This window comes from Lissotriton helveticus, chromosome 1_1 (assembly GCF_964261635.1).
Source record: "Lissotriton helveticus chromosome 1_1, aLisHel1.1, whole genome shotgun sequence".
NCBI classification, from domain to species: Eukaryota; Metazoa; Chordata; class Amphibia; order Caudata; family Salamandridae; genus Lissotriton; species Lissotriton helveticus.
Window position 1 is genome coordinate 852,097,119 of NC_136057.1, and position 23,838 is coordinate 852,120,956.

At 43.3% G+C, this 23,838-nt stretch overlaps 1 protein-coding gene across 1 annotated transcript in view; it reads left to right on the forward strand.

Annotated features, from left to right (window-relative positions):
* Positions 1-23,838, forward strand: part of ARL1 (ARF like GTPase 1) — an 85,164-nt gene that overhangs the window by 13,116 nt on the left and 48,210 nt on the right. The window contains exon 3 of the mRNA XM_078675295.1: positions 14,327-14,408. Coding sequence (XP_078531421.1) covers positions 14,327-14,408 — 82 coding nt within the window. The remainder of the gene's footprint in view (positions 1-14,326; positions 14,409-23,838) is intronic.

The window sequence follows — 23,838 nt, forward strand, 5'->3', positions numbered from 1 at the left end:
TTCTGAGAGCAAATAGCTTATACTCTAACATTTTAAAGTCTTTCCTTCATAAGTATTAGGAAGTGACCAATATGCAATTAGTGTGTATTCAAAAACTTAGCTTAATGTAGGAAGGATTTAAATTTTACAAATTGTTATTCTCTGTTTATAATGCCATATCCTAGTGGAATTATAAAAGTGCTGGAGAGAGCTAACATGGGCAAGAGCTTTAATGCCCTAATTTGTAATTCGAATGTATCATTTAAGTTGCTGGAGAAGATTCTATCGAAGTAGGCCTACTAATTTACCATTTCCAACTTTTCACTGCTCATATACCATGTATATTATATTAATTTAAAGAAACGCTTTCCAGCAGATTTGTGCAACACTCTCAGGTTTCATTGAAGGGCCAGTAGAGTGAGGTCAGGCAGAATTACATCATCTACATATATGTGGGTGTGCAGATGCTTCAATCTTAGTTTTGTTGGAAAACTACTTTCAAACTGAAAATGCTGGGGAAAATCTGATAAGTAAAGGGAAAATAGCAATGACTCCAACATGCTACCCTGTTTTAATCCATTTTGAGTGGATATTGGAGAAAATAGACCTTTAGTGCCCCCTAATAATAATAATTTGCACTAGTTGGAAGAAAGAGAAACTATTAATCGGAATAGACTGCTCGTAATACTTAATTGATGCCAATTTTAGCCCCTGAGTACGCCTTGCCACCTTGTGAAATGCAGAAGAGAAGTCCATTAAAAACTGCACAAAGAAATACATAATTTTTTGTTGCATATTAAAAATGGACTGCAGTACTGCGATGTGTGTGACAGAGCGATTAAATCTAAAACCATATTGGTCTATTCGGATAATATTGACTTCATTGGTCCACAGCTCTAAATATTCCAAAACATTTATAGAAAAACTCTTGCGATTTGACAATAGTTCCCTGAACTTCTTTTGGTCCTTTCTTGTAGAGAGGCGCTATAACACTCCATTTATTGGATTTTGGGAGGAGGCCATTAAAGAAACTGAATTCAAATAGGGGGCCCAACATTTTGCCCCACGTTCCCATATTGTTTTTAATTATGGAGATTGGAATTTTGTCTGGCTCCGTTTTGGCAGAAGCTCTGGTTCTTCGAATAAACTCTATTAGTTGGTCGTAATTTGGAAGAAGAATTTACTTTGAGGCAACAGTACACTTACATTTTTGAGCATCCTTGTTAATCTGATAGATATTCATGATTTTAGCCAGTCCAGATTCCTACTGGTAACTCATTAGCGGTAGGATTTTCTTTTTAAACTAGACTTTAGAGGTACAATTTACCAAGAAATTCAATTTTTCTTCTCATTTAGCTTGATATAGAGAGAACCTGGTTAGATCCTGCTGTCATGATCTGTGTGCCTTCCGATATCTTTTCAATTTTTCTTTAAGGAATTCTATTGACTTTTTACAAGCCAAAGAACAAAAAATAGATAATGTTTACAATATAATTGATTGTTTCTATGGATAGCTGAATTTCCATTTTATCCTTTGCCGATCCTCCATTGCGAAAGCTCTTTTGTCTTTTATTTTTAGATGTTTAACTAAATCATTCATTAGTAATTCATATTTACAGATTGGATCATTAGTGGATATATCTTGGAAAATCATATGAAATGAGGCAACAAGCTCATTTGAAAAGGTAATGCTACCGGGATTCCAATAAATTCTGCAAGTTTTTTTTATTGTATATCAACAATACCAATACCTGTATCATGTGCCAGTCCGTGTATTGTTTTTCCAAAGATATTTCCAAAAAGAATTGAAGGGCATGATCGCCATATGATGTATCAATTAGTCAGTTGTGATATCAAATGCTGCATGAAATGCAATCTTGTAATGCGTAACAGTAGAGAAGAAAGGCTCATGTCTTGTCTGCTTTGCTGGAATATCTCGTTCTTTTCAGCCATATTCAGTTACCGCACCCAACATCGTAATTTCATCCAGAAGGAGTATATTACATTTATACCCCGTTGTAGTTTTTTTTTTGTGAAATAGAGCTTGTGGAATATTCCAGCTCAGTATACAGATAGACTTGCATTAGTGCATAAGAAATCTTGGCATTGAATTCACCTAAGATTAATATCCAGAAAGCTATTTCTTTATCTCTTATTTTGTTTATGAAACCAAAAACGTCATTGAAGGTATGTGTTTTGGGAACCTTGGGGAACATAGACATTAAATAGTAGAAGAAAATACCCTTGCAATTTGTTTGTGGCTGAAAACTCTATCTTAAGACCTTGAAGTAGATTATTTTCTTATGGGATGTGTTCTATTTTCTAGTCAGAATCTGTTGATAATAATATGGCAATGCTTCCGTTAGAATTACCTGTTATTAGGAATGGCAGGCCAATTGAAGACATAAGACTCTACTAAAAACATGTGATATCCATGCTTCCTGCAGGCAGATTATAGATTTTTGAGATCTCAAATAGTTTCTTTTTCCTTTGTAAAGCCCAGCTGAATTCCAAGAAAGCATTCATATATTCTTGCTAAACAGATTGAGAGTTAAGGACAGAAGATGTATTTATTCTCAGCACCCCATGAAGACAAGCCCATGATAGATCTTTGTTTGACTGCTGGCTAAGATGCTGCGGTTCCTGTGTTTTTACAAATCTTCGAGCTGTGCTCACTTCTGCTTTTACTGTTCAGGCTAGATTGTGTAAATTGAACAATAGGTCTGGGGATTGGCTGGACAATGGACAAGAACATTCTGTATTAAGTAGGTCTGTATTTTCACGACTCCCTACAATGACCTTTGGAGAATCATTTATCGGACATATATCATGTCCATTCTTTCGAAAGAAATCAACATTGCAAAAGATAATATCAAGGCTGGACCAAAACTCAGCTGTTCCATCTGTCAAGTTATTCTTATTGAGAAATGATACCCTTCTACTCTGCACAGACAGCAGGGCGGGGGTGCAGGCATGGGTGTGCTCAGCTGCTCGACAGTTTTGGCGTTTATGATATGTCTGGTCTCAATCTCTCTTTTCGTCTGTGTGCTGCCAAAGCCAGCTAACATTTATTTGTGGCAAGAACGAGGTGAACCTCCTAAACAATCCCATTAACCATTGACAACTCTTCTTTGAGCTCCTCGAGGTGGGGGGAGGTTTCTTTCATGACACTTAAAAACAACACGTAAGCTGTGGGGGTTTTCCTTGACTTTTCAGGTCAGCTGCGATTTGTGTAACCTGACTATCTTGAAATAAGTCTTTCCTTACTTGGCATTTCTGTAGGTGAAAGTATTTATGGTGGCGACTCTTCCATGCACATAGTCTTGGTGTAGATTGTCACTAAAACCTTTAATGGAGATAGCAAAATCAAAATGTTGCAGCCCACCTGCTTATGAAGCTATGGTTATGAGACTCATCTCATCTTTCCAGGCTTTCTCTAGTCTCCAAACGCATTAGCATAACGACTCATGCATTCCACAGTTCCGCCACCTCTTCCTCAAACATATCCGTAACCCTACTACCAGAAATCTGTAATCGTCCTTCAACGCTGTACTAGGTCCAGCCAGACACTTGTGTGCCATGCCTTCTCTCTCCTCATCACCAAGTTCTGAAACAAACCTCCTCTAGACATTTGCAGCATGAACAACCATTTTACTGTAAGAAAAACCACCATGACCTAGATTCCAACCTACCTCTCTCAGTCCCGAACTGTGCACAAGATTCCCCGGTAGTTGTATACTATGTTCTACAAATTTGCTAAATAAATAAAACCACACTATGTAGTGTATTACAAAAAATGAAGGATGCTGAGCCACAGATACTTACATAACAATAAATGTTTCTCTTCATCACTATAATTTTTGGAAAAGTCAAATTGCACAGAGATGAAATATAGAAAACGGAACCATACAAACCAGCATATGAGTAGTAGGGTTGAAATTTACATTTACGGCCTCATTACAATGCGGGTCAGACGAGTGCCCAACCGGAATTGTGCTGGAAACGGGATCTCCCGACAAGGAGTTGATTATCCTGCTTCTCAAATTACGATGCAACCACCTTCACAGCAGTTGGAAAGCGTATTTTTCTTTTTGTGGCTTGTGCTGCGGATCACAGCTCAAAGTGCAATAGGAAAAATACACTTTTTAAACTCCTGATGCATGGACGTTAGCTGAGGGCTACGATGGACAGCTGCCTTACTAGGGGCCCCAAAAGACCCTTTCTGCTATCCTTCTGATGGCAGAAGAATCGACATGAAAAGGTAGTCGGAAACATGCATCATAATCCCCATGGTGGTGTCTGAGCAGCAAGTACAGCCTCCATTTTGGGGATTACGATCCACCCTCCGCCTCCTTAGACCTGTCGGAGGCGGAGCGTATTACCCCTTCCCGCAGGCTTTGATCGGACCGCCTGTATCATAATACGATAGTCTGACTGATGCCTCGGATGTTGGGCGGATGGCCTTCCTCCAAGCATCGTAATAAGGCCCATAGAGTAGTGAATCAGTATTTTTATTTATTTATGTATGTGTTTATTTATTGTAAGGCACTTCTTGTAGCTCAAGGCACTGCTATGGAGTTTTTAAACCCCCAGAACCTCTCATTTCCAGCTGTGTACTGTCTAAGGCTCCTGAATGCCAAAGACGATGAAAGGGATCAGGTGTTTATCTTTCCAGTGTGCCTGTTCAGGGCAGGGATGAACATAGATTGTCTCTTCTAGACTTGGATCTTCCAGTGAGGACATTTTATATTAGAGCATTATTGAAGGGATATCCCAAAGACATAAAAGTTGCAAATCTCCAATAAATGTTTTTTTAAAAAGCACATCTATACATTTCTTGATCACAATACACAGGTATCCATTCCTATAAATATAAAGGAGTGTGTATATACATCAGGATCAGTAATAAAAAATATGGGGGAAAAATCAGCCACCTGTAGAGAACATGTACACTCATGGGGAGTAGCTAATAGGATGCCAGCTGTAATATGGGGATATACTAGTTCTCAATACAGTTCCTGGACCTCGGTGAAGATTTCAGGAAACCAACTACAAATGGGATACATTCTTGCTTCAACATTTGCAAAAAGCAAAGGGCTGGGCGGACCTGGATAAAATTCAGCTTTTTTAAAAGTGGTTTTAAAAAGAACCTCCGGGGAGCATCATAGAGGTTACAGAAAAACATAAAGTGTAGCAAACCCTGTAGAGACACTCCGTCGCAGCCACAGGGTGCTAACACCTGGCCTCTATGGCTTCCCTTCGGAACAGCAAGTAAAAGATGGAAATAATCCATACGAAACCTGGTCAATAAAAACCGCTTGGGGGCCGACAAAGGCCAAAAAAGATATGGCTTCGTGGAAGGAGTAGTTATGAGCATCACAAATTTTCGGACGCTAGGTTTACACAGATCTACCCCATCTCTATTGAGTTTTTTTTGAGTGTAATAAAAGTCTTGTTTACAAACTCCACGTCCGCTGCGGTAATAAGATCAGGCTTTAAAAAATGGTCTGGGCGCCCCAGCTCAACAAAACAGTCCTTTATATATATTAGCCACGGGATGTGAATCATGTGGTCCAGGCTCAGAACTTCTCTCAGTATCTGGTGGTTAAGGGCTAGGTCTTTATTTAACCAACAATTGAGCCAGGACAGCAATGGGCGCATTGCCAGAATGTTGCAGATGAACGGGAACCCTGTTTCTTCGTGTACCACTCACTCGGACCTAAAGACAAAGAGAAAGCTTTCAGTCTCTATATTTAGAAGGGAGATCAGACCACTCACCTGATCTCCATGATTTCCAGAAGTAGTGACAACAGACCTAGCATACGGGACCTGTGTAACTGACTGGTCGTGTTGCCAAAGTTTAGTGCTGCCTCTAGTATATTTCAATTCAGGAATAATAACCACTGCCTCTAACAAGACTTTATGTCCATCCTGTCTCTAGTATTTGCTCTAGCCCAGCTAAAATTATGGGCAGGGGCAGGGTGTGGCTAATACTTATTCCAATACACCAATCAAAAGGGGTCTAGCTTTCATTTAGATGCGTGGTTGCTGCTTCACATGATGGGCGATGGGGATGCAAAGGGAACGTTGGACACTGCATAACTGCTCTGGTTCCTTTGATGATGCTGGATGTCATGAGAATCATTGCCTGCGGGCTTGCACCTGAAGCCGACAAAATGTGTTGTCAGCTCTTTGTTTTATTAAAGACCGGGCGACAAATACTTTTGTGAGAACCTGAAAATGTGTCCTGTCAGACAGAGCTTTGACTCCATTAAAAAAACAGGATTTCCATCCATACCACATTTTGCCAGTCAGATTTGAGTGTTCATCTGGTCTGATTAAACAATAGAGCCTCTCATGTGACACAATGATATCCAAAACTTTGTGTTGCCATAGTAGGATTTGCTCTAGAGGTTGTCTATCAGATTGTCATAAATATGTTAGGCTTTGGGTAGGAAACCGTATATTTTAGTCATCGGTCACATCAATCACAGTAACCAGATCCTGGAGCATTTCATGGTAATTACAAATATGGACATTCCACTTCATACTCTGCATGACTCTTGTGATTATCTTGACAATAACTGGAAATGTTCAGCTTGCTTATCGGTCACTAACATGTCACCTAATGGGAAGATGACTGATTTCCATTAGGAACTGACATACCCTGTACCTCTGAAATCATTTTAATGAAAAATTCTCTCTCCTGAGATCCTTCACTTGATCTCCATTTTATTTCAGTAGTAGTGGTAGTTGTATTGAGGCTTCAACCACTGTCCTGTCTCTTAATTCCCTTGATTCACTAAAGCACCACTACAGCTAGGGCTCAATTCACAAACCACCAGTTTAATCATCTTAAATATGGGTCTGGTGTTAATTTTCGGGTTGGAGCAGATTTATGAACTTTTGGGGATTTGCAAAGGGCTCTAGGAGTAGTCATGCAAATTTTCCACCAGGAAAAACCTCCGCATGCGTGAATTTGATTCAAATATAACTTTGCACATGCAACTTTTCTTCATTCCACAGGCTAAATGGTCTGGCACATTAAGAAATCCTTTCCCATAAATATAGAATTGTTCTTTCCCCGGAAGCAGACTTGCTCCTCTCTTTGACAGAATCAAATGTGCATATGCTTTCCAAAATGAGACCTTTTGCAAAAGGCTATGAATAACCACAGACTAATGAGTTTGTACATGCTCATCCACATTTATAGAGTGCAGTGCCCAAAAACACCCACCGTTCCACACCTTATGCTAAACCTACAAAAGCAGCATTTCCACTATCCTCAACCGTGCTGCATGAAATATTTTTTTAATCTAACCGCTGTTCACTGTTCTCAGGTTTGTTCAACTTTCTCACCACTGCTTATCATAACCAACTTTACTTTATCCTCCTTCACCTATATTTACATGCTAGGTATTCTCCTCTCCCACGATATAACTAGTGTTGAGCTGGTTTACCTCCTGTCTTGCTAAGCCCTAACGGTCTGCTTCCCTGTGCTTCTCACAATTGTTACTTGATCCCCTACACGTGGAGACTTGATTATCGGCACTCTCTTGTTGCCTCCACTTTACCACTCTTAATGGCATCATCCCATAATGTTTCTTCTCAGTACTGTACTGACAGAACATACATTCTTCATATCTCTAACTTCACCTCTAAAAAGTGTATATTTTAGTCTAGGCATTGGATGGTCCTCTGTTCCCAAGTCCTAAACTCATCAAAAACTGAAATTATTTACTTCCCATAATTTACCATCGTCATTAACCTGTTTACCCTGTCATCTCCACAACACTGAAACTGTCTCTTGCCCCATTGCATGCAATTTGCAACATGTCACTGTTCTCCTTTATTATCTACAGATACTCAGCAAACAGGTCCCTACTACTAAATATAAACAAAAGCAATCCACACGCAACTCCTTTTTCCAGACTTCCAAGTTCCTCTTCCCTGATCAAGTTGGATTACTGCTGCAGTCCCTTAGTGGGCCTCTTAGTCTTCAGTCTTCAGTCTCACCTTGAATGAAATAATCCATGTCATACACACACTTTAAAATTTCTATATGCGCACGTCCACTTCTACTTACCACCACCAAGGTGGCTGACTGGCTGTGAGCCCTCTCCCTGGCCTGAAGGCAAGTAGAGGACTCACATTGCACATTGCTTCCCCTCTTGTGACAGAATGTCTCCTTGTAGTTTTAAGTGGCCACAATAGGTTTTCCATCCATGGAAACATTATTCATGCCATTCCGGTTTAGGTCCTTTACTCCCTTGAGAAAACAGCATTCCATGACTCTCCTGCACACTCGGAGCTGGGTCCTGCATTGCTGAACTCAAGTCCACCATCAAAGCTCACCTTCTCAGGCGTGTATAGGTACTTCACTGTTCCTCCTAACTAATTATCACAGCATTACATCTGGCATTTGACATCTTCATTTCCTTGTCCCAACACATGAATATACGTTCTAAAAGACGTGTTTCCCTACTGCTACAAATGCTTTCTTTCAATGTTGTGACATTCAATGTCATTGGTAGTAGCAATGCTTTTTGCAAGGCCCCTGGTTTTTAGGTCTCGTAGAGAGACCTATTACAGTCAAACCACAAAGCTGACTTCACGATGAGGATTTCCAACAGTTCACGTGAATCACGTGACCACAAGCTCCTCGTGCACAAGCTCGCATTCGATCATCAAAGGCAGCCCAGTCTCCCTCACACAAGCTTCTCCCAGCAGGCCGTCCACCCCCCTTCCTCTCCATATGGTCGCTCGAGTTGCAGGCAGCCCACCCCCTCCCTCTCCAGCGCCTGCCTTCCGTGACTCGCATTCCATCATCAAAGGCAGCGAGAGCTTCAAAGGCATCAGATTCCCCGCCCACTGCTTCACACTTCACGGCCGCCAGGCCGTGACTTGCATTTTCGCATCTTCTTTTCCCCTCACCTAAAAGTGATCACTGCTTCCGAAGTTATATCAACTGCATGGCACATGAAATCCTTCATTCCAGGTGAACCAAAAACCTAATGGCAATTAAGACAAAAGCAAACACAACAAAACGATGTATGGAGCGCAGAAACTTTTAAACCACTCACCCACCTGTCACAGATCTGGGTTTATTCCATTGTTCTTTTGCGCACCTTTGCCCTCGACAGCTCATGCTCGTAAATTCATGTTTTCCTCTTTACTTTCAAATGCCAGGCAGGCCACCCCCTCCCTCTCCAGCTCGCGCCCCATTCTCTCTCTGTTGCCACATTTGAATAGCAGGTTCGAGCTCCCTTTCACGCTTCACAGCACACAGCATGTTTACTTTTGATCAGAGGGCTCGAGCTGCTCTTTGCACTTCCCTGCTTGTTTTTTTTGCTGCTTTATTTTTCTTATGCTCTGTTCCTAGTTCAGAATTTACTCGTTTGCTCTGCCCGATCTCTTCTCTTGTCCCTGACCCTGTGCCCTTACACTGCCCACTTTTGTTTGTAGTAATGTGATGTTTACCAGTTACTCCAACTAAAATGTGGCTGGGAAGCTTTCCCTTCCCTTCCCTCCGCCCCACCCCACCCCACCCCGCCTCCTGGACGTGATATCCGCTGGAGCCGTGCCACCCTCGAGCACCCGGCAGCCTTGGGAGTCTGTCATGCTTGTTGTTGAATGTTATGGGTGTGACAAGTCCTCTTTAACATGCCCACGGGCATGTTTGAGTAATGAGATTATCTGCCACTGCCTGGGTTTCATCTTTTGTGCTTATGCTATGGCTGTTAGCAAAATCCAGCATCGCAGCATGTGGCACCGAAGTAGCCCCGAAGGGTATGGATGGATGGGAGCTCTTTTGAGTGGAAGGGTCTTCTGTTTATTCATGCTTTTTTATATAACGCGGACTTTACCCGAAGGTGTCAGAGCGCTTCACAATAGGAACAGAACTGAGGGCGCGCGCTCGTTTGTTTTGCTTCCTTTTCTATTTTAAACGTTATAAATAAACAATTGGGAATATAAATATACTAAGCATCCTGCCTTTGAAATAGCCTTCTGAGAGCCCACTTGTTTACAGTTCCTGCAGGCATACGCAGCACCTCCCCCCCCCCCCCCCCCTTTGAAATAAACTTCAGTTCACCTAACGCCTTACTTAATCACAAATGTGATCTCGGCCTCCGGCGCTCCTACCAACATAAATTAACAAGTTGTTGTCACAAGGCTTCACAGGAACCAGACCACCGACGCCATATGAACAGCAGGCAGCCACAACACTTCTCCCCCACTACTCTTTTCCTCCAGGCCGTGATTTGTTCCTCATACGCTTCCTTCCAATATCTCATTTGTTTCCACACAACTTAAAGCACTTTCTATAACATCCTTCTGTCTCCTGTACCTTTCTCTTCCTTCAACCCCCTATTTCCTCTTAAACTCTCAATTAAAAAAAAACGAAACGCTCTCCAGTTCTCCATTCTAGTTCCTTTGTTCTTATTCCCGCCACCCCCTCATGTTACAGCTGCTTTTAATACAACAAAAGCCTCCACCAAAGCCATAATTATCGCCTGCAGGGAACTTTTGGAATAAGAGTACAAACAGGGCTGTAATGTTATCGCCTGCAAGGAGGGACGGTGTTGTCAAAATTCTTGTTGGGATACACGCAGTCGCTTTCACTTTGAGCAAAGGCACAGTATATGTAACGCAGCAGTGGACTGTACAAGCAGTGACTGCAGTGTGTACTCCGGCTATAGGGTAATAAAGTTTTTTCAATTTAGCTACAACCACAGTTATAAACACCAGAGTGCTCGTCTTCAAACTCAACTGCATTTAAAGGAATGCCTCGGCGCACCTACAGAAAATGTCATTAGACAAGACACAAGGCTCATTCCCGCCACCCTTTTACATTTAACTGCTTTCAATCTAACAGAAATCTTCTAACAGGTTGGCCATTGTGCAGAATAGCATTAGGTGCCACGGTCCGCATACAGCACCTTTTCTCCACTACTATTCGTTTTGTTGTGATGAAAGTGCTGTGCAAATAGTGTGTTTTCAGTTTTGTGGTGTGCGAACAGACGTGTGCATTTACGCACACTAACGTGCATCTGAGGTGGGGATGAGATTAGTCCTGCGCAAGCAGTGCATCGTCTCTTGCACAGGAGCGCCTACGGTTACGTGATGCTACTGCCCCGCACCCGCAGGCGAGCGGGCAAAAAACGAATGTGCATATAGCCCTCGGTATCTCTCGAAGCACAGTAGTACGCGCTGTATAACAGAATGCTATAGCGCCTAGAGCCACCTGCAGCCGTCTCTTGGTGCTGGGTTGGACACTGCAGTTGTGTTGTGGTACAGTTGGAGCCATACACAGATATGGTACAAGTTGGTGCATCTGGCGCCCATTTAGCGCACAGAGTCAACGACAGCCGCCTCGTGGCACTGAATCAGTGTATTTGGTACCTATGTAGTGCCCGGTGCTCCCGACATGCGCCTCTAAGCGCTGGCGCCATGAAGATATGGAACTGCTAAGGTATGTTTGGTGCTTGTATAGCGCCCGTGCCACCCCCAGCCGCCTCTTGGCACTGAATGAATGTATTTGATACCTATATAGCGCCCAGTGCTCCCGACATGCGCCTCTAGGCGCTGGCACCGTGAAGATGTGGAACTGATACGGTATGTTTGGTGCTTGTGACTACCACAAGCTCTACAGATACACAGAACAGACACGGCTTACACAGCTGCAGTACAAGTGTATTACCCAAGTAGGGCAAGCTACCTCTTTCTCTTTCTCAACTTGCTCACACGCTCCAAACTGCCACACTACTTAACCACACAAAAGTATCAAATACTTAGCAACAACATTCTGGCTCCACTATCTCCATTTAAAAGCTTTCATTGTATCAGCAGCCAGGGAGCCATTAATTTGCATTATCTTTATTAAAGTAAAAAACGGTTGTATGTAGGAGCTTGAAACAATACACATGTAGTAAGTCTCCTGCCACCTAAACATATGCACATGCTCTACCTTTGCTTCCACTGTTTGCTTACTCCCTTTTTATGTTTCATAAATTCCTCGTGCTTTATTATGTACAGCATGGTATTAACTTTCCTTTTTTTGCTTTTGCCATAACACACAACAATCCGTATTTTGTCCCCTTTGTCCTGCACTCTGTTCTGCCACTTATCCTTATATTTTTGCATCCCGATGCCTCTTCCCGTATCCCACACTCTGTCCTGCCACCTATCCTTATATTATCCCCTAGCCTTGCCTTTCACTCTCTCCGGCACTCTCTCCTGCCACTTAATCATATGCACACGCTTTAACTTTCTTTGCGCCAAGTTTCTCCTTTCCTCTTTATCTTTATAAAATCCCTCGTGTTTTATTATCTGCAACATAGTATTAACTTTGCTTTTGTTGCCCTACCTCACAACACTCACGTATTCTGTTGCCTCTTCCTCACACTCTCTCCTAACAATTGTCCTCATAATTTTAACTCACCGTGCCCCTCCCTCTGCCCACGCACTCTCTCCTAACAATTTTTCTCATTATTTTAACTCACCGTTCCTCTCATTCTGCCCACGCACTCCTTCCTAACAATTTTCCTCAAAATTCTACTTCATCATGCATCTGCCATGCACTCTGTCCTAATACTTATCTTCATTTTCTTAAATAACCGTGCTTTTCCGTCTGCTCCCCCACTCTGTCCTGCCACTTATTCTCATATACTTAACTCGCCCTGCTTGTCCCTCTGTCCCACGCTCTTTCCTTCTACTTACACATATGCACGCGCTCTACCTTTACAAAACATAGCATAGCATAACAAAGCATAGCCTAGCAAAACACACCAAAGCATAGCATAGCATAACAAAACACAACAAAACATAGCATAGCATAGGATAGCAAAACTAAACATAGCATAGCATAACAAAACAAAGCATAGGATAGCAAAACTAAACATAGCATAGCATAACAAAACATAGCATAACATAACAAAACATAGCATAACAAAACACAACAAAACAGCATAGCTTAACAAAACATAGCATGGCTGAACAAAACATAATAGCAAAGCAAAACACAGCATAGCATACCAACACAACAAAGCATAGCATAGCAAAACAAAACATAGCATAATAAAACACAACAAAACATAGCATAGCAGAGCAAAACATAGCATAGCAGAGCAAAACATAGCATAGCATAACAAAGCATAGCATAGCATAACAAAACATAGCATAGCATATCAAAACATAGCATAGCATAACAAAACAGCATAGCATAACATAACAAAACAAAGCATAGCAGAACAAAACATAGCATAGCATAGCATAGCATAACAAAACATAGCATAGCAGAACAAAACAGCATAGCATAACAAAACAAAACATAGGATATCAAAACAAAAACATAGCATAGCATACAGCATCACTCAGCACCACCACAGCATCACTCAGTGGCACCACAACATCACTGAGCTCCACCACAGCATCAATCTGCAACCATTCAACAACAACTGGTTCAAATATGTTATCTCAATGTTTCAAGCTTATTACAAATGTAACAAAAAGATGTTAATATTTGACATATGTTCTTGGATTTTCGTCACAATAAAATACACTGAACATAATCTTCACAAATGTTATTTACAAAAGTTTAAGCTATTGCCATTATACATTACAATAACTTTTATTTAAGTATTAATTATTTAAAAAAATTAAAAACCATTGTTATTTGTAATATCAATAAATGTAAGTCACGTAAATACAACACATATTGCATTACAAATGCTATAGGTGTCACATTTGCGAAAGTTATAACTATTGGCATGGTAAATGACAAAGCTATTAATTTAGCTATTTTCAAAAACAAAACCTAAATAAAAAATTTGTCATTTACAAGACCAATAGCTCAAACTTTCCTAATACGAGACCTATTGCATTGCAAATGCGCTTGTTATTACCTTTTCATCTGGGACTTTTCATTTATCTTTCTTTTTTTGGACCACTGTAAGTTAACTGGTACAAAATCTTGTGCTCTGACATGTAAACCATACTAGGCTTCCAGTTTTTATGCTTTTCTGGTAATTATATCAGAGTACTTTATCTGATAAACTACAAATATTTTATTACTCACTCCCTCCCCCCAAATAGGGTCAAGAAATCTAATATCCATTTTGAAGCCTTCCTACAATGACTTTGATATGTTATTCATTTTGATTCCAAATGTGTCATTTGCTTTCTCTTACGTATTGTTGCAATGGATGTGCCTACAGTTTGAAACTGTTAATTGCTGTTTTTGATAAACTTGTGCTGATTTGGTGAAAAGAGACAAAGTCTTCTGAAGATTTAGTTCATCAGGTGTCCTAATGCAGATTATCTGATTTGTATCTTGTTTTTATTTTAGCCATTGGCTTCAACGTGGAGACCGTAACCTACAAAAACCTTAAATTTCAAGTGTGGGATCTTGGGGGCCAGACAAGTATAAGGTAATATCAAAACATAGTTCTATGAGTCCATCTTCTGTTAGTTTTTATATAGTGTTTCATACAGAGAAAGTTTGCCTCTTAGTTATTAAGGCTTTATAGAAGGTTGTCATCTTCATTTGTAGAATTGTACCAAAGTAATAAAATATAAGAAAAGATTTTATTTCATCTAGTAACTGCCCTTGACTGACCTAACCTAAAAACCCAGGCAGATGAATGTGATCATTGTAGCAGGCTGTCACACTTGTATGCTAATAAAATAAACAAAAAATTTTCAGGCCTTTGTGAGAGGAAGCTAATCTAATTTACTGATCAAAATGTCAGCGGTGGGACCAGGCAGCCTCTCTTTGTGTCCCTTCTTTTCTCCATGGTGTGATCCTGGCCAGATACCATCATCTGCTCAATCACCTTCTTTCCTGAACTAGAAGAATTTTGCAGTTCATTGGCAATTGCTGTTTAGTGACTTCGAAAACCCAAAATAAATGTTTATCATCACTGTACTTTTTACAGAAAGGAAATGTGCTGTCCTATTCTTTGAAATGTATGTGTTCCTTATACCTATGTTATTAACTAAGTTTTATTTATTTGCTACTGTTACTAAGTTTCTTTGATTTACACACAACCGTAGTTGTTAAGCTGCTATGTTTATTTCATAGATTGTGATACTGGTATTGTATTGTCTTTGATCCTGTTTTTTTGAATATATTTGACTAAAGTGCTTCAGTTACAGGTTAAACATTCTGTCATAAATGTATTTATTTTAATCAAAGGTCTTTTCATTCAACACAAATTCAGGGTAACCGATTACGCTTTGGAGGACACACAAGGCCTTGTGACAACATTTGCGCTTACAAACAGTTCAGTTTCTCTTTATGCGAGCCCCCATACCCGCGATCCCGATTTCGAGTCATGCCTGTTTTAGTAAAACAAATGTTAGGAATTACAACACAAATAATAAAGTGAATAACCCCCTTGTCTAGTGCTCTAGCTCCGGATCCCTGATGCCCAAAAGGACTTTATCTATAGAAGTCGGAATGGGTTAACCCAACATGTCTTCAATGTGAGCTAAGATCTCTTCCCAAAAGGGCTAGATAGTAGGCCAGTCCCACCATATGTGACGAAAAAAAATCTCAGAGCAATGCCGCAACCTCGCCAGCAGAGGTCAGGGGACTCCGGGAGTATCTTTTAGAGTTTAGCGGGGTATAGGTACCAATCAAAGAGGGTCTTGTAGTGGGCCTCCCTTAATGACACTGAGCAGTTATTCTTGGTTATGTCCGACCACAAGCGTTTCCACTCCTCTTCCGAAATGTCTATCCCAAAAGGTCCGGAAACATGCTCGCGGGGTGTCTACTGTCGATAGTAACAGAACATAAAGAAAGAAGATTGCCCCTTTCATGGTGCCTGCCCTCGGTGCCCATCGCTCTATCGGGGTACATTCTCTGGTGTGGGCTTCCCTTATCTGAGGCTGAGATATCCAATGTTTGAGTTGGAGATAATGAAAATGCTCCCTACTAGAAACCTGAAACTCTCTTTCTCAACTCCCGAATGTAAGCCAGTTGTGAAATAGGTCTGAAACCATCAAGCAACCCCCCTCCCCCCAGGCATCGAAAGAACCCTCGCAAAGGGCTGAGGGGAAGGCAGGGTTAAAGTGGATGGGGGTTTACTGTGAAGGGAAGGATGTCAACTTGTGATCTCGTCCCATACCTTAAGGGTATTCCGTGTCAGAGTGCTGTGTATGCATTGGTTGGCCAGTCTTTTTTCGGCTTCCACAGCACGTCCCAATCGTTCTGCCCTGTTCATGTGGAGCGAGTGTTTCTCAGATTCCCTCATAGACACACAGTGGTGTTACCATCTCTCGAGGCAAACCAGTGTGAGCTAAGCACAGCTCAACTTCAAAAAAGAGCTTTTTAATAGGTGCAAGCGAGTGAAGTGATCCGGGAGTCTTGCAGGAGCTGTAGGGGCGACAGAAGACCGAAGCCTGCCCCCATCGACACCGGTGATACCTGGCAAACGGCTGAGCCGCTTTTCAGGATAATACAGGCTGGGAGCCCCGATGTGAGAACAAGGACATACAGTACATACAGCCACATACTTCTACGAAGCGGAAGGGACTGAGCCAATCATGGACTAAAGCAGTGTATCTGTAAAACTCTACTGGAAATAGTTACAGGCGCACAGAAACTTAAGGTATTTACTTCTCCCACCCGCCTGCTCTCTCTTAAGAAAAATCGAACTCCTTTGTTCAAAATGGCTGGGACCATAAAACTGTAGCAATAAATCCCCCCGTACCTCTGTTGTCCACGTGGCCCCTCTGCTTAACTCCCCCACACAAAGATAAGAATTCCTCCCAGCTAGCCTTGAGCTCTGCTTGCTTAAACTGAAAATGTTATCTCTTCCCCTGTGCTAAAGTAACAGCAGTAGACAGAGGACTACATCTCTATCTCCCCTGCCGGCACTGCAACAAACAGAGGACTACTATCTCGACCTGAACTATTTGGCGGCCATTTTAGACTAGTCTCTATTGGAAAGAATGTCTGCCTATCATTGCAGTATTACACTCCTAGCTTAAGTTTGAACTTTTGTAAGACAGAGATTGCTACCTCTTTGGTGAAAGAGTGTTTTGCCATCATAGCAGTATTACACTCCTAGCGTTATTTTGAACATTTGTTATGTACAGATGGCTACTTTATATATGAAAGAGTGTTTGCATATCATTGCAGTATTATACCTATAACGGTTATTTTGAACATTTGTAATGCACAATTTACTACCTCATATATTCTGGTTCCCCACTAGTGCCACTTTTCCTGTATCTTGAACATTGTACATGCACAGATTGATACCTCACATGACAACCTATGTCATTTGCGACTCGTGAGTCTTGACTCGCGCAAATTGTTGACCCACGCAAACTTCTGTATCTGGATCCTATCTATATACTCTATCAGTATTAGACCTGCACTTGTATTCTGCACTACCCTGCTCATTTACCCATTACTCTGCTCTGACCATTTCCGTAAGTTGACTCCACCTAACTGGTTGCTACCTCTCATATACTGTGCAGGGTGTAAGCTGATTGCTACCTCTCCTATACCAAACACTGTGTAAGCTGCACCTACGCATTGTTTTCCTGGATTGCATCGACTGCCACCTCTTATACTTTTGGCTACTCACTAGTGTCACGCCTGTGCCCTGGAACCAACGATTGACAGTCTTATTGTCATCTTTTCTCCCACACCCAACGTCACAGCCATCCTATCATGGATCTCATAGGTAAACCCACATATAGAATCAACTACCCTTCCACTCTCACCAAAAAAGCCGCCAAACGCTTTAAACATAACTTCTTGAGATCGCACCCCGAAACACCCTTTGCCGACACCTACTTCTCACCGGGCAATGGAGCCCTGAACACTGACTTCATCTTCCACACCTCACGCACAGCCCAATGGAGAAAGACGTTTCTAACCCTACTCACCGTCTCCACCACCAGGAAAACAGCTCATGGCCTAACTCTCTCTATCACACCCTCCCAACTCTTCCATGGCAGAACCACTATTACTATCTACAATAACGGGATTGTCCTAATTCAAGCCACGGACAAGAACCTGGAACTATTAGATAGCCTGTTCCCCAAGTTCAAAGAGCACCTTTCCAAGCTGCGGACCTCCATCCAGAATTCCACCAGCACTATCTCCCCGGTCGTCGCAGCCCCCACCTACAACACCTCTACCCCCAGCTCCCCAGTAAATGGCCCACCTGCTGTTAACGCCCCATACTCCCCAAATACAGTCACAAATCTCTCCACCTCACATACTAGCCGCCCCTCTAACATGACCCTGTTTACCCCCACTCATACCCCCCCAATCCCTTTCCCCTCTGACACAACAACTCTCACCCACAACACGCCAACATCTGAATACACCACCGCTCGGAGTTTATCCGCCCACCCCTCCCACGGCAGACGCCTCGCCCTCCCCAGCTCCCTCCCCTCTCACACCCACGACACTCTCACCCTCCCAACAAAACATACAGAACATACCGCCTCCCCTACCTTAGCATCCCCCTCTCTCCCACCTCCTATTCTCAGCCCTCACTACCCTCCTGTCTCCCCCACTGTCTTCAGCCTTCACTCACTCTTCTATTCACCGGCACCGTCTCCCACTGACCTCACTACCTTCGCCTCCCACCCACCGTCTACTTCACCTACCTCACCCACACCCCTCGCCCACAAACACGCCCACACTTTCAATGCCATCCCACCCATTAGCGCCGCAGAACCTTCCAACAACGCAAGTATATCCCCCCCCCCCTCGATACCCTGCCCGCTTTCCAGCTCACTACCCAACCATTCACCAATGGCTCTCACCACCAACCCCATCCCCAATGCACCTCCTGACCTGACCTTATCCACCCTCCAACAAGTCAAAGAGGATATTCTACAAATCAAAAAGGATGTCCACGCAATCAAAGACCTTCTCTCCTCACAGCCCATTATATCTCCCACCGTCCCTCCACCCCACAAACGACGCACCCTCCCTACATACCCTCGCCTCCAACGACACCCGCGCTGGCCGACTATCCCCGTTCGTAATAACTACCACCGCCCACGTCGTGTCCTCAACCCACTATCGGACCGCGACTTATGCTCTCTCCTACGCTCTTATGGCCCAGGTCCGGAAAAACACATATCCAACACACACATCCCCATACCTACAATTCTCACAAACCCTGTGAGGCTCCCAACACTCAACAACAGAGGCTCCGTCCCTAACAACCTCAGAAATGTTCCCCTCACACTAGAAAGCTCGACCACCCTTCTCTCTCCCAAACTCAAATGCATCCTACTCAATTGCAGATCGGCCCAGAGACACTCCTCCGACATCGCTGATCTCGTCTCAGCTATGGCTCTGGACCTAGCCATTCTAACGGAAACGTGGCTTTCTGAAGCCTCTACCCCGATTATGGACATACTAGTCCCCCCCAACTATCACATCATTAGGTTGGACAGGTCGCCTGACAATACGGGCGGGGGAATTGCATGCATTTTTAGGAGCAACCTCTCCGTTACAAGAATCACCTCCCCCTCCCTTTCCTCCTGTGAACTCCTCTGCCTCGACATCACCAGCGAGGGCAAACAAGTTTGTGCTCTACATCTCATCTATCACCCGCCTGGTGACAATCTCTTATTCACCCAACAACTCATGGACATGATCTCTTCCAATGCCGGTCGACAGACCACCCAAGTCTACCTAGGTGACTTCAATCTCCACTGGAACGATAAGAAAGACACAGTAGTGAATAGTCTCAAAAGCTTCCTCAATGCGCTTGACCTCACCCAAATATGCGATAGACCAACACACGACAAAGGCTCGATACTCAATCTCATCATTGCCAAAGAGAACACGACACAACTGGAGGCGATCCAACTCTGCGACTGGTCAGACCACCACATTATCACCTTTTTTATCAATGAAAAAGTTAAACTTAACCCGGCTCAACCAATCAAATGCAAAACATGGAAAAGGGACATGAAGAATCTTAACCTCAACCCTACCTCCCCACATAGGCAGTCTCCTCGTTCCCCCCTCAGGTGCCTCGGATGTTCAATCACTGACCGATCACTACCTTGACTCTATGAATACAATAGTCAATGAAGTCGCCCCACTGCAACTGAAGAGAGTCTCCACCAAAATTTCTAACCCTTGGTATGACGATAGACTCAATGACGACAGGCGTTCTATGCGAATGGCAGAGCGCACATGGAGATCGGACCCTTCAACACTGCACCTCAAAAGGCTTAAGAGCAAGAGAAATGCCTACTTCAGGAAAATAAAGCGCACAAAGTCTGACTTCTTTAGCCGTCAGTTGGACCAAGCAAAAAACAGGCCAAGAAAGCTGTTCGAGCTAATCAAGACCCAAACAAAGACACAACCCTCACAATCAAACAGCACAACAAGCGACACCCCACACTGTGAAGCCTTCTCTGCTTTCTTTAAGCAAAAGACTGACAATATAAGAAATGACCTCATCATGGATGTGAGCCGACTCCCCAACCACACCAGAATATCAAACACTCAACCTAAAAACAAGGCATCCTGGCTGTACTTCGATACCTACTCGGAAGAAGCAATACACAAACTACTCTGCACCGTGAAGCCCTCTAATCACCTCACAGACCCTCTACCTGCTAATGCTGTAAAAGACTTCATCCCCTTGCTCCTCCCTCTCTGGACCAAAATCATCAACAGTTCCCTACAACAAGGCCTCATTCCAGACTCCCTCAAGGTGGGGCAAGTCACACCTATACTCAAACCTACAGCAGATCCATCTGACCTCAACAATTACCGGCCCATCACCAATATCCCCACCCTGGCCAAACTGCTGGAGAAATGTGTCCAACTCCAGCTAACAAAACACATTGACCAATTTGACCTCCTCAATCCTCATCAATCAGGCTTCCGAGCGAAACATAGCACGGAAACAGCTATGACACACATAATTGATGACGCCCTCCAAATTCTTGATCGCAATGAGTCCTGCCTCCTCATCCTTCTTGACCTCTCATCAGCATTTGACACGGTCAAACATGAGAACTTGCTGGAGCTGCTAAGCACTAGAATGGATCTATCGGGAACTGTTCTCAAATGGTTCTCGTCCTTCCTTCACAACCGGTCTCAGAAGTTCAAGATCGACAATGTGCTATCTACACCTGTGCCTGCAGATCTAGGTGTTCCACAAGGATCCTCCCTCTCCCCCACACTGTTCAACCTCGTCATGGAACCGCTCGCCACCTTGCTCCAAGCTTCCAATGTCCAATTCCATATGTACGCTGACGACACACAACTTTACCTAAAACTACAATCCCCGGAAGATATCAAACACCTGAATTCCACGCTTATTAACACTCAATCTTGGTTGGCCGATAACCACCTCAAACTAAATGCTCTGAAAACTGAGTTCCTACTCATCTCACCCCCGGCGAAAATTTCCACCACCCAAACCTGGCTCAATAACCTAACAGCATTCAACGTCCAACCTACCATCGTGGATTCGACGAAATCCCTAGGCATCACAAGGAGCTAATTTCCAAATCAACACACTGAGGAAAATTAAACCCTTCCTCCCTGCCGAAGACTTCCGAACTGCCGTACAAGCCTTAGTCATCCCCAGAATCGACTACGGGATTGTGGCCCTCAGCGGACTCCCGCTATCCACAACAGCACCCTTAAGAGCCTCCCTGAACGCTGCCGCGAGACTCATTACTGGCTCAAGAAAACATTCGCATATTTCCCCAGACCTAAAGTCTCTAAAATGGCTGCCATTTGAAGCCAGAATACAACTAAAAATTGCAGTTATGACACACGCGGCCGTGCACCACAATGCACCCAACTACCTCGCGCAAAAGTTGTCTATATCAGGAGGTTCTAGAGCCAATAGAAGTACAAAAAATCTACTCCTGAAACCTTGTAGATTTCGGAAAGAGAAAACATACAAGCGCTCCTTCTCAGGAATGGCACCCAGGATCTGGAATGCGCTCCCTCCTGAAACTAGGCTTATCTCCTCCACTGCACTCTTCAAAAAAGAGGTGAAAACCTTCCTTCTGGCCAAGATCTCCTGAACATTATAGGTACTGGATCAGAGACTCTGCATTGTTTTGTATCACTGTTCACCTGTCCACTGGCTCTATACTTCTACTGGATGGGGACACCCCTACGCTACTCTCTTACTACAGACCAATATATGATTCACTGTGGTTTACTGACTCGCTCTCCCGATGCCCCCACTCAGTGTTCTCTCTATACTACGACATTGGTGTGAACCATCCACACACCCAGGGTGTACCTGAACACCTCTGTAGTGGGATCAATGACTTGTGCCTTCTTATATTACTTGTTTACCTGATTGTATATTGATATGTTCTATGTATGTTATTATTATTATCTTACCATGGTAGTGACTATTATACTGCTCCCATTTTCTCTGTTCTTTCCTACTGCCCCTACACTGTCTCTGTGAAGCGCTCTGATATCTGTAAGGATCTTGTTCGCGCTATATAAAACTTTGAATAAATAAATAAATAAATAAATATAAATAAGCCTTAGTTGGGCTGCCTTGAAATAGAGTGTAAGATCCGGCAGTGCCACTCCCCCGCCCTCTTCGAGCACTGTAAAACGTGGAACAGTAGACGTGCCCTCCCATATGAATTTAGTAATGAGCCCCCGAAGTTTGGGCTGTAGCTCATGATCCAAATCGACTGGGAGTGCCTGAAACAGGTAGAGTCACTTTGGGAGCAATGTCATTTTAACAGCATTTACCCGACCGAGCCACGAGATATATAGTGGTTTCCATCTTTTGAGGTCTAAGTGGAGCTGGGACACCAGAGGGGGGGTTGTTGGCCTTTTACAGATCCTCCACCCTCTGGGTTAGCTGAATGCCTAGGTATTGAATGGAGCCTTTGGCCCATTGGAAGGTGGTCAGACTCCGGAGCTGGTGGGCCTCTCCTTCAGGGATAGTGAGATTTAGGATAAAATATGTGAATATGTTAACTTTAAAGCCCGCTACTGCTTCAAATTTACTCAGTTCTGTCTGCAGAGCCTGTAAGGAGGGGCCTGGGTCTGTGAGTGACATCAAGATGTCGTCCACAAAGAGATAGGCCTTGTGTTCTGTACCTCCAAATCTTATGCCTTTGACTTCTGGATTCGCTCTGAACCGGGCTGCTAATGGTTTGATGCTTAAGGCAAATAAGAGAGGTGAGAGCGGGCTTCCATGTCTTGTGCCTCTGCTCAGTGCGAACGGCAGTGACTGAGACCTGTTAACCTGTACTTTTGAGTGTGGGTGTTTATAGTTCAATCAGACCATGTTGATGAATCTGTCCCCAAAGCCAAACTTTTGCATGGTAAGAAAGAGGAAGGACCAATCCACCCGGTTAAAGTCCTTCTCGTTGTCTAGGCCCACCAGCATAGCCAGAATTTGGAATTTAGAGACTTTTTCAATCAGGTGTATAGTCCTATCATGTGTCTGCCTTCCTTTTATAAAGGCTGCTTGATCAGGCCTCAGCCATAGAATTCGAGACCATAGAGTCCTCAGCTACTGAGATGAAAGAGAGGTGAGATGAGGTGTAAGCTCCGACGTGAACATTTTATAAAAATGCGCAGTCAAACTGTCTGGTCCCGGTGACTTGTGTGACTTGAAGCTAGCTATTGGTTTCCCCACATTTTCATCAGAGATTGGGCCATTGAGCTGATCGTTCTCCGATAGCGGAACTTAGGGGAGTTCCAGCGAGTCGAAGTATTTTCGCTGCAAGCCAGTATCGGGGGGGTGCCAGTATACAGATCCCTGTAGAACCCTCCAATGTACGCTTTTACCTTGTCTTTGTGGGCTAGAGAACCATCTACATCCTGGATGCCCCCTATGTATTCCCGCTCCCTCT